Raw genomic sequence first — 12,882 nt, forward strand, 5'->3', positions numbered from 1 at the left:
GGTGCGGCCCGCGGACCTCTGGTTTCCAGCCTCACGGCTGTCTCGGTCCACGGGCCGGACTGAGACAGCCAGAGGGCCGGATGTGGCCCGCGGACCACACTTTGCCCAGGTCTGGTCTAGACACATCAGTGTGTCAGCACTAGGCACCTTATGCAAATTTTGTTAATGCAAATATAGAAGTTTCAGGGCGCTTCCTTCAGAGGATCCTTAACCCAATTTAGAGCAAGAAGGTTATATAGCCAAATAACTGAGTATCTCTGATGTTAAATCAAATGATATATTATTGGCTAAGTAAAATGTAAAATTTAATAAAAGACAATAAAAACATTAAAACATTTTTTGTTATAAAAAATACCACGCGTTTCGGCCATGTAGGCCTTCATCAGGTGTATAAAAAAATGATCATTTGTATTTATGTCTGTTTTTATTATTTCTACATTTTAGAATCATTTGTGAATAAAGATTTGTGTATGTTAACTGGCCTATGCTTCCTTGTTCTGCTTTTGGTGTGCATATATTTCAATGTGACAAATACTAAGCCATCCCTTTGTAGGTTTTCAGACTGTAATATCAAATCATCAGATCATTACTGTAGTGAAATATGTATATGTATGGATGTTTGACCAGCAGTAAATTAACATCTGTCTTTAGACTGCAGCTCTCCACACAGGTCATGATCTATGCTATCCTGAGAAGAGACAGTCTTTCTGGTCCCAACCCCAGGGGATTTCCTGAGAACCCACAAAGTGGAAACATTTCACACTTTCTAGCTCTTTTGATGGAGAGAGGCCAATTGCAGCCTGACACTATCTATCTATGAGAAAGTTCACACAAATAATGTTCAAAGAAAAATAATGTATTCATTGGTAAAATAACCATGGTCCAGTCACAAACTAAGGATTAGAATATTAACATGAGAGGCTGGTCTAGAAATCCTGATCTCCCAGTTAATCTATAAATTAGACCTGTACACATAGAAAAAACAAAAAATACGGAGACAAAATGAGTTTACCATATACAATGAAAAATAAGTATTTATTAATACAAAAGCTCATCAATTACATAAATAGTAAAATCTACAATAAAATAGCTCATATCAATTAGTATGTATGGATACACATGATCCACAAGACTGATGGCCACAGACTATGAGCAGAACATAATAGCAGGACAGAGCAAAAAATAACCTATGTCAAACCAATGGTGATAGAAAGAGTTAATGTAAACATCAGGCAGCTGATTCGCTCAGTATCATGTGGCTCATATATTCAACCATGCAGTGCAATGGTATGCTGAACAAGTGCCCCTAAATCATAAACATCACCATGGTATCAACCATGAATATATATGTATACATATGCAAAGACCACTACATGACTAAGTAAAGAATGAAGAGGTTAATTACCCATAGTGACTGCCCGTGCTGTGATCACGTTCCCCAACGCACGTTTCGCCTTATATTTCGTCGCTTCCTCACATAGAAACCTGTTCATAGTGAGGGGCAGCATGGACAGCTGTTGTGCTCCATTTCATATTCCCCCCTCCCTCGGGGACAGAATACCAGACTGCATCGTTCAATATTTCTGTATGTTTTATCCCTTTTATTTTATCACTGTTTTTGCATATTTGTATGTCACTTTTTATTTCCATTTTTCTATCCTTTTTATTGTAAGCACTGTACCTTTTCTATTAAAGCTTAGAGCTTATTGCGCTAAAGAATCCATAGCCTCAGAGTGTGTGATCCTGGTGACTGGCACATAGTAGTAGTAGCACTTCCGGGACTCATTGCCTGTGTGTTCGGTGAGTGATAGCAGCATGTATGCAGCGGGGTGTGTGGTCTGTGTTGGGGTGTGATTTATGCTCCCATTGCAGCATAGAACAGAGGTTGAATGCGGACTAAGTGAGAAGAGAAAGATTAACCCTTGCAGGTGCAACCCCAAGTCATGTGCTGAGAAGCGGGTATGTTACAATTGGTGGCAGAGGTGGGATATACGAATATATCCTCCCTGGTAATTCGTGACAATTACATTTTGCTTTTTTGGTTGCAGCATCTCCTAAAAAAACCCCAATAAGGCCACATGCACGCATTGAGTATTTGGTGAGTTTTTACCCCAGTATTTGTGCGCCAAAACCAGTAGTGGGTGATAAATGCAGAAGTGGTGGAAATGTTTCCATTATGCCTTTCCTCTGACCGTTCCACTCCTGGTTTTTGTGTGCACATGGCCTTAAAGTGATATCAATAAAAACGTCAGATTGGCGCAGAGAAAAACTGCCGCGCATCAATGGAGTCCAGTGCCGCTGCCGATCATTGGCTGCAGATTTCGGGGTCATGGTGATTGCTCCGACCGCGATAATCGTCTTGTGGACAGACCAAAAACATAAAAGCTAAAACCAGCAAATTTTTGTGACTGATTGGTCACTGTGAAGCGTCATCAAAAAAGAAGGCGCTGACTGACACAAGCGAAAAAATAGTCTTTGTTGCTTGTAACAGCCAATCAGGGCTCAGCTCTAATTTCTTAAAGGGAGTCTGTCACCCCTTTGTTCGAATATGAGCTGCCGGCACCGACATCAGGGGCTTATCTACAGCATTCTGTAATGCTGTAACTGGAGGGGGGGGGGCGGTCCGGTCCAACGGGTGTCGCATGAATATAATCGAACTAATTTTCTTATCTTTCAGGCTATATCGGGGGCTTATCTACAGCATTACAGAATGCTGTAGATAAGCCCCTGATGTCGGTGCCGGCAGCTCATATTCGAAAAAGGGGTGACAGATTCCCTTTAAACTGCTCCAGTAACATGACACCTGTGCTGTGAGTGGACACTACTGATAGCTGTCAGCTTCTCGGCTCTATTCTGGTCATTGGGTGTACCAACATGGCGTTGGGCCAGGTGACGTAAGAGGTGTGGTTATCTGTCACGTGTTATACGTCGGAGCGAGTGCAAATGCGTGCTCCGTCGAGTTTTGCGCGTGCGCTGTAAAGCCCAGCGCTTATCCCGATTTCCGGCGGCTGCTGAGCGGAAGATGGAAGAAGATGAGGTCGCGGAGAGCTGGGAGGAAGCGGCCGATAGCGGGGTGAGCGGAGGCTGTGTGACGGGAGAAGGGCGGGCCGAGCGTGAGCACGCCGGCATTAGTGGGCTCTTCCGACCGGCCCCTCTCCTGTGTGTGCCGCGGCCTCCACTGTCCGGAGGCCGCTCAATATCCGGGGTCTCCGGAGCCTCTGCGACCCCGGGACATGGCCAGTTCTGCGAGGTGTGACTGCCTCAAATGTCACCCCAGAGCCCTTAGCTCACAGGGTAGCCATGTCCGGCCAACAGAGGGTCCTCACACCCCTATGCCTGAGGGCAGAGCGCCCCCTGCAGGTGATTGGTGACGTCTAAAGCACCCCCACCACATCAGTGGTGGTCGTTCGCTGCTTCCTTCTTTGTCCAGTGGCTTTTGTGTTTGGTTGTGTGCCCCCTCCTCCCTCTAGTGTCTGCATTGGTGGAGCGCCCCTTCCTCTGGAGGCATCTGTGGTGGTCGTGTGCCCCTGCCTCCCTCTGGCAGTGTCTGCGTTGGTGGTGCGCCCCTTTCTCCTCCACCCCCCCCCCTCTGCCGGTGTCTGTGATGGTGTTGCGCCCCTTCCTCTTCCCTCCGGCAGTGTCTGCTGTGGCGGTGCGCTCCTTCTCCTCCTCCCTCCGGCGGTGTCTGCTGTGGCGGTGCGCTCCTTCTCCTCCTCCCTCCGGCGGTGTCTGCTGTGGCGGTGCGCTCCTTCTCCTCCTCCCTCCGGCGGTGTCTGCTGTGGCGGTGCGCTCCTTCTCCTCCTCCCTCCGGCGGTGTCTGCTGTGGCGGTGCGCTCCTTCTCCTCCTCCCTCCGGCGGTGTCTGCTGTGGCGGTGCGCTCCTTCTCCTCCTCCCTCCGGCGGTGTCTGCTGTGGCGGTGCGCTCCTTCTCCTCCTCCCTCCGGCGGTGTCTGCTGTGGCGGTGCGCTCCTTCTCCTCCTCCCTCCGGCGGTGTCTGCTGTGGCGGTGCGCTCCTTCTCCTCCTCCCTCCGGCGGTGTCTGCTGTGGCGGTGCGCTCCTTCTCCTCCTCCCTCCGGCGGTGTCTGCTGTGGCGGTGCGCTCCTTCTCCTCCTCCCTCCGGCGGTGTCTGCTGTGGCGGTGCGCTCCTTCTCCTCCTCCCTCCGGCGGTGTCTGCTGTGGCGGTGCGCTCCTTCTCCTCCTCCCTCCGGCGGTGTCTGCTGTGGCGGTGCGCTCCTTCTCCTCCTCCCTCCGGCGGTGTCTGCTGTGGCGGTGCGCTCCTTCTCCTCCTCCCTCCGGCGGTGTCTGCTGTGGCGGTGCGCTCCTTCTCCTCCTCCCTCCGGCGGTGTCTGCTGTGGCGGTGCGCTCCTTCTCCTCCTCCCTCCGGCGGTGTCTGCTGTGGCGGTGCGCTCCTTCTCCTCCTCCCTCCGGCGGTGTCTGCTGTGGCGGTGCGCTCCTCCTCCTCCTCCTCCCTCCGGCGGTGTCTGCTGTGGCGGTGCGCTCCTCCTCCTCCCTCCGGCGGTGTCTGCTGTGGCGGTGCGCTCCTCCTCCTCCCTCCGGCGGTGTCTGCTGTGGCGGTGCGCTCCTCCTCCTCCTCCCTCCGGCGGTGTCTGCTGTGGCGGTGCGCTCCTCCTCCTCCTCCCTCCGGCGGTGTCTGCTGTGGCGGTGCGCTCCTCCTCCTCCTCCCTCCGGCGGTGTCTGCTGTGGCGGTGCGCTCCTCCTCCTCCTCCCTCCGGCGGTGTCTGCTGTGGCGGTGCGCTCCTCCTCCTCCTCCCTCCGGCGGTGTCTGCTGTGGCGGTGCGCTCCTCCTCCTCCTCCCTCCGGCGGTGTCTGCTGTGGCGGTGCGCTCCTCCTCCTCCTCCTCCTCCGGCGGTGTCTGCTGTGGCGGTGCGCTCCTCCTCCTCCTCCTCCCTCCGGCGGTGTCTGCTGTGGCGGTGCGCTCCTCCTCCTCCTCCTCCCTCCGGCGGTGTCTGCTGTGGCGGTGCGCTCCTCCTCCTCCTCCTCCCTCCGGCGGTGTCTGCTGTGGCGGTGCGCTCCTCCTCCTCCTCCTCCTCCGGCGGTGTCTGCTGTGGCGGTGCGCTCCTCCTCCTCCTCCTCCCTCCGGCGGTGTCTGCTGTGGCGGTGCGCTCCTCCTCCTCCCTCCGGCGGTGTCTGCTGTGGCGGTGCGCTCCTCCTCCCTCCGGCGGTGTCTGCTGTGGCGGTGCGCTCCTCCTCCTCCCTCCGGCGGTGTCTGCTGTGGCGGTGCGCTCCTCCTCCTCCTCCTCCTCCCTCCGGCGGTGTCTGCTGTGGCGGTGCGCTCCTCCTCCTCCTCCCTCCGGCGGTGTCTGCTGTGGCGGTGCGCTCCTCCTCCACCTCCTCCCTCCGGCGGTGTCTGCTGTGGCGGTGCGCTCCTCCTCCACCTCCTCCCTCCGGCGGTGTCTGCTGTGGCGGTGCGCTCCTCCTCCTCCCTCCGGCGGTGTCTGCTGTGGCGGTGCGCTCCTCCTCCTCCACCTCCTCCCTCCGGCGGTGTCTGCTGTGGCGGTGCGCTCCTCCTCCTCCTCCTCCCTCCGGCGGTGTCTGCTGTGGCGGTGCGCTCCTCCTCCACCTCCTCCCTCCGGCGGTGTCTGCTGTGGCGGTGCGCTCCTCCTCCTCCCTCCGGCGGTGTCTGCTGTGGCGGTGCGCTCCTCCTCCACCTCCTCCCTCCGGCGGTGTCTGCTGTGGCGGTGCGCTCCTCCTCCTCCCTCCGGCGGTGTCTGCTGTGGCGGTGCGCTCCTCCTCCACCTCCTCCCTCCGGCGGTGTCTGCTGTGGCGGTGCGCTCCTCCTCCTCCTCCTCCTCCCTCCGGCGGTGTCTGCTGTGGCGGTGCGCTCCTCCTCCTCCTCCTCCTCCCTCCGGCGGTGTCTGCTGTGGCGGTGCGCTCCTCCTCCTCCTCCTCCTCCCTCCGGCGGTGTCTGCTGTGGCGGTGCGCTCCTCCTCCTCCCTCCGGCGGTGTCTGCTGTGGCGGTGCGCTCCTCCTCCTCCCTCCGGCGGTGTCTGCTGTGGCGGTGCGCTCCTCCTCCTCCCTCCGGCGGTGTCTGCTGTGGCGGTGCGCTCCTCCTCCTCCCTCCGGCGGTGTCTGCTGTGGCGGTGCGCTCCTCCTCCTCCTCCCTCCGGCGGTGTCTGCTGTGGCGGTGCGCTCCTCCTCCTCCTCCCTCCGGCGGTGTCTGCTGTGGCGGTGCGCTCCTCCTCCCTCCGGCGGTGTCTGCTGTGGCGGTGCGCTCCTCCTCCCTCCGGCGGTGTCTGCTGTGGCGGTGCGCTCCTCCTCCCTCCGGCGGTGTCTGCTGTGGCGGTGCGCTCCTCCTCCTCCCTCCGGCGGTGTCTGCTGTGGCGGTGCGCTCCTCCTCCTCCCTCCGGCGGTGTCTGCTGTGGCGGTGCGCTCCTCCTCCTCCCTCCGGCGGTGTCTGCTGTGGCGGTGCGCTCCTCCTCCTCCCTTCGGCGGTGTCTGCTGTGGCGGTGCGCTCCTCCTCCTCCCTCCGGCGGTGTCTGCTGTGGCGGTGCGCTCCCCCTCCTCTTCCCTCTGGCGGTGTCTGCGGTGGTGGTGTTCCTCTTCCTCCACCCCCCTCTTACGGTGTCTGCGATGGTGGTGCGCCCCTTCCTCCTCCCTCCGGCGGTGTCTGCTGTGGTGGTGCGCTCCTCCTCCCTCCGGCGGTGTCTGCTGTGGCGGTGAGCTCCTTCTCCCCTTCCTCCGGCGGTGTCTGCTGTGGCGGCGCGCTCCTCCCCCCTCCGGCCGTGTCTGCTGTGGCGGCGCGCTCCTTCTCCTCCTCCCTCCGGCCGTGTCTGCTGTGGCGGCGCGCTCCTTCTCCTCCCCCCTCCGGCCGTGTCTGCTGTGGCGGCGCGCTCCTTCTCCTCCCTCCGGCCGTGTCTGCTGTGGCGGCGCGCTCCTTCTCCTCCTCCCTCCGGCCGTGTCTGCTGTGGCGGCGCGCTCCTTCTCTTCCTCCCTCCGGCCGTGTCTGCTGTGGCGGCGCGCTCCTTCTCCTCCTCCCTCCGGCCGTGTCTGCTGTGGCGGCGCGCCCCTTCCTCCCCTCCTCATTCCTGCGGTGATTGTGCCGGGCACCCTTTCTCTAGTAATCTCTGGGGTTGCGGTAGGTCGCAGTCTTGCAGCTTGTCTCCCGGTTTGGGTGTGCAGACCTTCGTGTCTGCAGCTACCCGGAGTTGGCGGCTATTTATAGCGACCGCAGCTATTTATACCTCTACGTATAGGTCGCTTTATTTGGCATATGAGTCGCACTGACGTCTTGAGCTGCAGCCAAGTCATATGACCTGACACCCTGTGCTGCCTCGCCCTGTCTGGTAACACCCCAAGGGTCCGCACTGCTACAGTGGAGCTCGCCATCCAATGCTGAGAGTTGTAGTCTAGCTTAACCCCTTCCTGACATGTAATTCGTGCAGCGCTGAGGTTGCTCTGTTCACAGCTGTCGGTTGTTTAGCTGTAGCTTAACCTGTTATTGATGCTACGACCATTTGTGACTGCAATTTTAAGGGTTTAAGATAATCTGTTGTCCCTCACCCAGGGATGTGTATGACCTATTGATATGGACATACAGGTGAAAGAAATGTTCCACCAGTCCTACCTGTATGCCTTTTATTGGTCTTGATGCTGAGAAATGTTATATTCTGTCTTTCTGCTAATGATTTTTTCCAGGCTCCGGGGCGTTCGGTGCTGTAAGAAATCTCTTCCTTCATTATACTGCCACCCCCCTACCATCAGCATCAGTTACGGCCCTGAAATCCCGTGCTCTGCACCTCCTTCAGAATACACACCTCATCCTCCCTTCTCCAGGTGCTGCATTCAGGCATCTTCTGCCAGGCGACTTCCGCTCCAGTGACCTCTGGTGTGTGCAGATAAGATGCTGTCCCAACTTGCTCCCTGCATAGTCATCGCTAGGAACCAAATATACATAGTGATTATGTGGGGAGAGCACATTGTCGTGGCGCACACTGGAGGTCACTGGAGCAGAAGATCCCTGAATGCAGCGCCTGTAAGAAGAAAGGATGAGGTGTTGATTGTGGAGGGAGTGCAGGGCTCGGGATTCAGGGGCCATAAATGACGCTGATGGGAGGGAGTAAGTATTATAATGAATACAGGGGGTAGGGCTTTCTTACAGCACCGCATGTCCCGGATCATGCAAGATATCTTTAATATAAAGGAAGAAATAACATTTGTCAGCATCAAGACCATTGCTATAAGGCAGATGGGTATGACCAGTGTAACATTTCTTTCACCTCTGTGTCCATATTAATAGGTCATACACGTCCGGGGAAGGGGGGGACAGATTCTCTTAAAATATGTCAGGGGTTCTGATTTTCCTATAGGTCGTTGTACCGGCTGTGGACCCTCGGCAAGCCTCTGTGATTGCAAGTTCCTGAGTGGGTGCAGTAAGGCTAGGTTCACATTAGCGTTTGAGTCCGCAGCGTGGTGATGTGGACCTCTTTCCTTAAGCTCCACCTACTTCCGCATGTGTCCTGCGTACCTATCTTTAACATTGTTGGCGCAGGGCCATGCATTGTATGCGGATGCGTCCACATGCGTAGTTTTGATGTGCCCGCCGAATGCAAGAAAATGCAACACGTTGCGTTTTGAGGGCACTTCAAAACGACGCACACGGGTGTGTCCCTGCATACACAATGTTAAAAATAGGTACGCCGGACACATGCGGAAATAGGCGGAGCTTAAGGAAAAGTCTGCAGCACCACGCTGCGGACTGAAACGCTAATGTGAACCCGGTAACTGGCAGAAATTCACCATGGATGGACAACTTTAATCTAAAGGTCCCCAATCTTTCTGCTGTTGAGAGTCGCGAGCCACATCCTGCTCCTGCCCCCTTCAAAGTAGTGTCAACCAAAGCCCCCATTTCAAGTATAATGATAACCAAAGCTTTTCCACAGAAGTCACACCAAAGCAGTACACCAAGATCCAGGGGTTCCCACAATCCCCCCCATTCAGTATTCTCCCAACACACTGTCACATCCAGCTTTGAGCACCTCCTCTAACAGGTAGTACCATCCTACAGCGTACCATACCTAAAACATCTCTAAACCCCTAAGACCAGGATATGTGCATCCAGATCTGCTCTTCTGTGCAGGACTACTCAGAAATTCACCATTTTGAGATGTACTCTTCATACCTGTTTGCTTTGCTAGACCTGGACCCAATGCATCAAGCAGGCAGACAGTTGCGAGCCACAATTCATGAGACTGCGAGCCACATGTGCCTCCCGAGCTACAGGTTGGGGACCCCTGATCTAAAATATCCCTGCGCTGATTCTGAGCATAAAGAAACTACTAGTCAAGCTGCTGCACTCCAGAAAGTCAGACGTGCGACACTTGTACACTGGGACAGACTCTGCTCACAGCAGCATTTATCTCTTCCAGGAAATAGATCGACGGTTAGAGAAGAAGCTGCGGATAACAGAGAGGGAGAGGTAAGAGCCGAGTGTGTGCGGTGTACAGTCACTGCACCAGCAGAATAGTGAGCTGAGCTCTGGAGTATAATCCAGGATGTGACTTATTGGGATCAGTGTCTTGCACACACTAGTGATACTCTGACTGCTTCTCCTGGCAGCCAGTTGGGTCAGGCTTATAGAGAAGTGTTGTCTTGTCCTCCAGACTTGCTAGGTGTTGTGCTGTCAGTCCGGGGGTGCAAGGCCTTCATTTGGAGACTTTCTAAGTCTTTATATTCTCATTGTTTGTTCAGCAGGAAATCCAAGTCTCCTCCCAAAACTCCAGTGGTCATTCAGGACGACTCTCTCCCGGCTGGTCCTCCCCCGCAGATCAGGATCCTGAAGAGGCCTACAAGCAACGGATTGTCCAGTAACCCCAATGCCAGCAGCCGGCCAACTGTTCCTTTGAAGTCCTTGGCTCAGAGGGAGGCGGAGTACGCAGAGGCCAGGAAACGTATCCTTGGCTGTGCCAGTCCGGAGGAGGAACCAGAGAAGCCAATAGTGGACCGGTGAGTGGTCCCGAGGCAGCGCTGCCACCATTCGTGGCCTACAGTCTGCAGACCTGGCCGCACATTAAACGGCTCATTAGCTCCACAGACCGTTAGCTTCTCGGACTGCCCCTCCAGTGAATCTGACTCCTCACTGATGGTATTATGGACGACGGGCTGACGTTCACCCTTTTGTGTCTTTCAGGCCTGTACGGATCAATCAGTCAGAGGACAGCAGACCATCTAATGATGTTATCCGGCAGCCGCTGGGTCCAGACGGGTCACAGGGTTTCAAACAGCGCAGATAGATGTACCTGAAGAATGCCGCCATGGGCCACACCGGCCCGTCACACCAATGGACACGAGCAGAGGGAGTCGCCTCATTTACTTGCACTTTGACCTTTTGCTCCGCCCACTGTGACCTTAAACCCCGTGCACTGTGACCCCCTTTCCGCCACCCCTGTAGCTCCGACCACTGTGACCGGCACATCGCCACACGCTGCCCAAGGTCTTATCACAAGGGCAAGGGTGTGCATGTGCATTAGATAGGTGGGCAGGGAGCGGGCAGAGTTGGGGGCGCCCCGTGCCTGCAACTGCCTCTTCTATGGAAGTTACCGCCAGCAATAACGTTCTGTCAGTCCTGTCTGTAGGGGCGTGGGACTTGTGTCCCCTCCCCTCATCATGAGTTTCCTTTGAGTGCATGTCTGCCTCCTCGCTGCTGAGGATGTTCTCGGTGAGGACCGGGGCCCCTTTCCTCAGGTGTCGTGTGCATGAGCCAGTTTTAACTATGAGATTATTTTAGCAGAGCGAATTTCTAGTATTATGGAGCGGCTGCCATTGCAGTGTGTATCGGGCGCGTTCAGTGCTTAGTACTGCATGGTTAGCCTGTGGCCTGTTGCAGTGAGGGGTTAATGCCTGTGCTGTCCCGAGAGCACAAGGAGATGTGGAAGAGAGAGGGTTTTTTTTTTTTTGGTTTTTTTTTTTTTGCACGGTTTAGAGCTGTATTTCCCCCCCGCAGTGACGACGTGGTGGTGCAGCAGACACTTGAAGGCGGTGGATGGTAAGAGAGGCAGCAGAGGGGTCTTTTTTGGCAGTTTTTGAACGCTGTCTTGGTTTTTGTGCACTGGACTAAACTTGTAGAATCCAGATCCAAACGATGTTCAGAGCAAAAGTGTATTTCTCTGTCATGTGACTGTGCCGTCTGCTCCCCGTCTTGCGGCGGCCATGTTGTACAGAGGACTCTAAATGTTCTAGGCGGAGGGATAACATATTTACGTGCACGGACCGTGCAGCCTCCGGATTGCTGCGCTTTCTTGCTGGTTTGTGTATATATAAATTTTTTTTTTTTTTTTCTTCATTTTGTAATAATCATGGGTTTCATGTGAAAGTCCAGGTTCCTGCGATGCCAAAATGCTCCTGTTGGCTGATAAGTGCTTGCTGGGAGCAGGAGCTGAACTGACAAGAGGGAGGAGCCTTATAGAAGACAAAGCTACTGCACATTCCCCATAGATCATGATCATGGCCTCTAGTACCGGACCCGTCACTGGCAGTGGTGCAGCCAGCCATCAGTGGGTTAGTAATGGTGCGGTTCTGGACGTGGTCCTCTGCTGCGCCATGTGGGACAGGTCTTCGATTATTACATTTTTGCTCTCCTGGTGTGTGAATGTTTTAGTAGCTCCTTTATATAAGTCAGATTTGTAACGATGAATTTCGCTGCAGGAGAGACGTCGGCCTTAATAAAGAATGTAAAAAGTCGCCATCCACGGGAGCGTCTGCCGAGCGTCTCTACCGCGCCGGGGCTTCATCCATGTCTGGTCTTATCCTCTACTCACAAGCAGAGCTGCGGTCACTTTTCTGCTGTTACATCATGTCTTATCCTCTGCTCACATCCAGGACTGCAGTTATTCTGCTGCAACCCCCTTTGTGTACGGCGACTGCAGGTATTTCATAGTTCCATCTATGATTTGTGCTGAGCTGACAGACGTGTAGATCCAGGTAGATTGGTTGGGGCTGCTCTGGATGTGACTAGAGTCTAGGACTTGATGGGATCAGTACAGCATAAGTAGAGCGGGGGATCCTGACACAGGAAGAATTGGTTCTGCCGTGGTTTAACTTTATAGAGGTGGTCCAGGACAGGAATGAATTTCTGCTGTTCTTCCAGCGCCTCATCTGGCCATGTGTCTTATTGCGGACCTCCTGATGCTCCCGCTCAGACATGATGCAGTCTGTAGATATATACTTCCTGGACAACCCTTTTAATCCCCCACCATTGACATTCAGTCTGTCGTACTGGTGCTGTGGTAGTTATGTGCCCGCCTCGTGGTCAGTACGACCCGACTGTCCTGAATCTTCAGTATTGTTGTCAGCTATCCTGGTGAGGGGCATTTGTCTTGCGTTCAGTCCTGAACTTCCTGTTTTTCGGGAGGGGCAGCTCTGCTCCTGGCTTAGAAAATCCAGAAGATTAATTTCACTCTTTCTAAATAAATGAGTGTTGTGTGATTTCCACTAAGGTCCTCTGCATATAGTTACTGACTGGGGTAAAGGTGTCCAATGGGTGCTTTTGACCGCCTGCCCGCTGGGTGCTCTTGTCCACCTGCCCGCTGCATCATGAGTACACTGGAGTCCGGGGTGTTCATGAGCTGAACCGTGCCTGCATGTCTCATCCCTAGGACCTGTGCTGGGGGCAGACCACAAGATCGGACCCCACGTCTTGGTATCTGCTCGGCGGTAGATATTGCACTAATCTGTCAATATCAAACGATCCAATGTTGCTCTGATTCATCGCCCATCCTGTTCGTTAGCGGCGCTACAGTTCTGATGCGTGACGAGACTTGGAGGTAAATGATTGCCAGGAGCAGCTTCCTTGTTCCCATTGATGTACTGTGAGCTGAGTCGCCGTGTGATTGCTCCTGCTCGCCAACTATGTGGGCTGTGTGCACAC

General features: G+C 54.9%; 2 protein-coding genes across 6 annotated transcripts in view; both read left to right on the forward strand.

The window, feature by feature from the left end:
* The first annotated feature begins 2,888 nt into the window (after positions 1-2,888).
* Positions 2,889-11,704, forward strand: SZRD1 (SUZ RNA binding domain containing 1). Of its 5 annotated transcripts, none has more exons than XM_073570268.1 (4): positions 2,889-3,073; positions 9,386-9,435; positions 9,711-9,962; positions 10,147-11,704. In XM_073570268.1, exons 1-4 carry the CDS (start codon positions 3,023-3,025, stop codon positions 10,247-10,249), a joined length of 456 nt encoding a protein of 151 aa, XP_073426369.1. In that variant the 5' UTR covers positions 2,889-3,022; the 3' UTR covers positions 10,250-11,704. The 5 variants fall into 5 exon arrangements, with proteins under 5 accessions (XP_073426369.1, XP_073426370.1, XP_073426368.1 ...); XM_073570267.1 differs by having other exon boundaries at positions 2,893-3,073; positions 9,708-9,962; XM_073570265.1 differs by lacking the exon at positions 2,889-3,073 and adding an exon at positions 3,286-3,360 and having other exon boundaries at positions 9,708-9,962.
* A 140-nt stretch (positions 11,705-11,844) lies between these two features.
* NECAP2 (NECAP endocytosis associated 2) overlaps positions 11,845-12,882 on the forward strand; it is a 28,343-nt gene continuing 27,305 nt past the window's right edge. Inside the window, exon 1 of the mRNA XM_073570263.1 lies at positions 11,845-12,778. The gene's annotated coding sequence lies outside the window, so the exon portion shown is untranslated. The remainder of the gene's footprint in view (positions 12,779-12,882) is intronic.

Source organism: Dendrobates tinctorius, unplaced genomic scaffold, assembly GCF_039654945.1.
Source record: "Dendrobates tinctorius isolate UK_male_01 unplaced genomic scaffold, ASM3965494v1 ptg000028l, whole genome shotgun sequence".
NCBI classification, from domain to species: domain Eukaryota; kingdom Metazoa; phylum Chordata; class Amphibia; order Anura; family Dendrobatidae; genus Dendrobates; species Dendrobates tinctorius.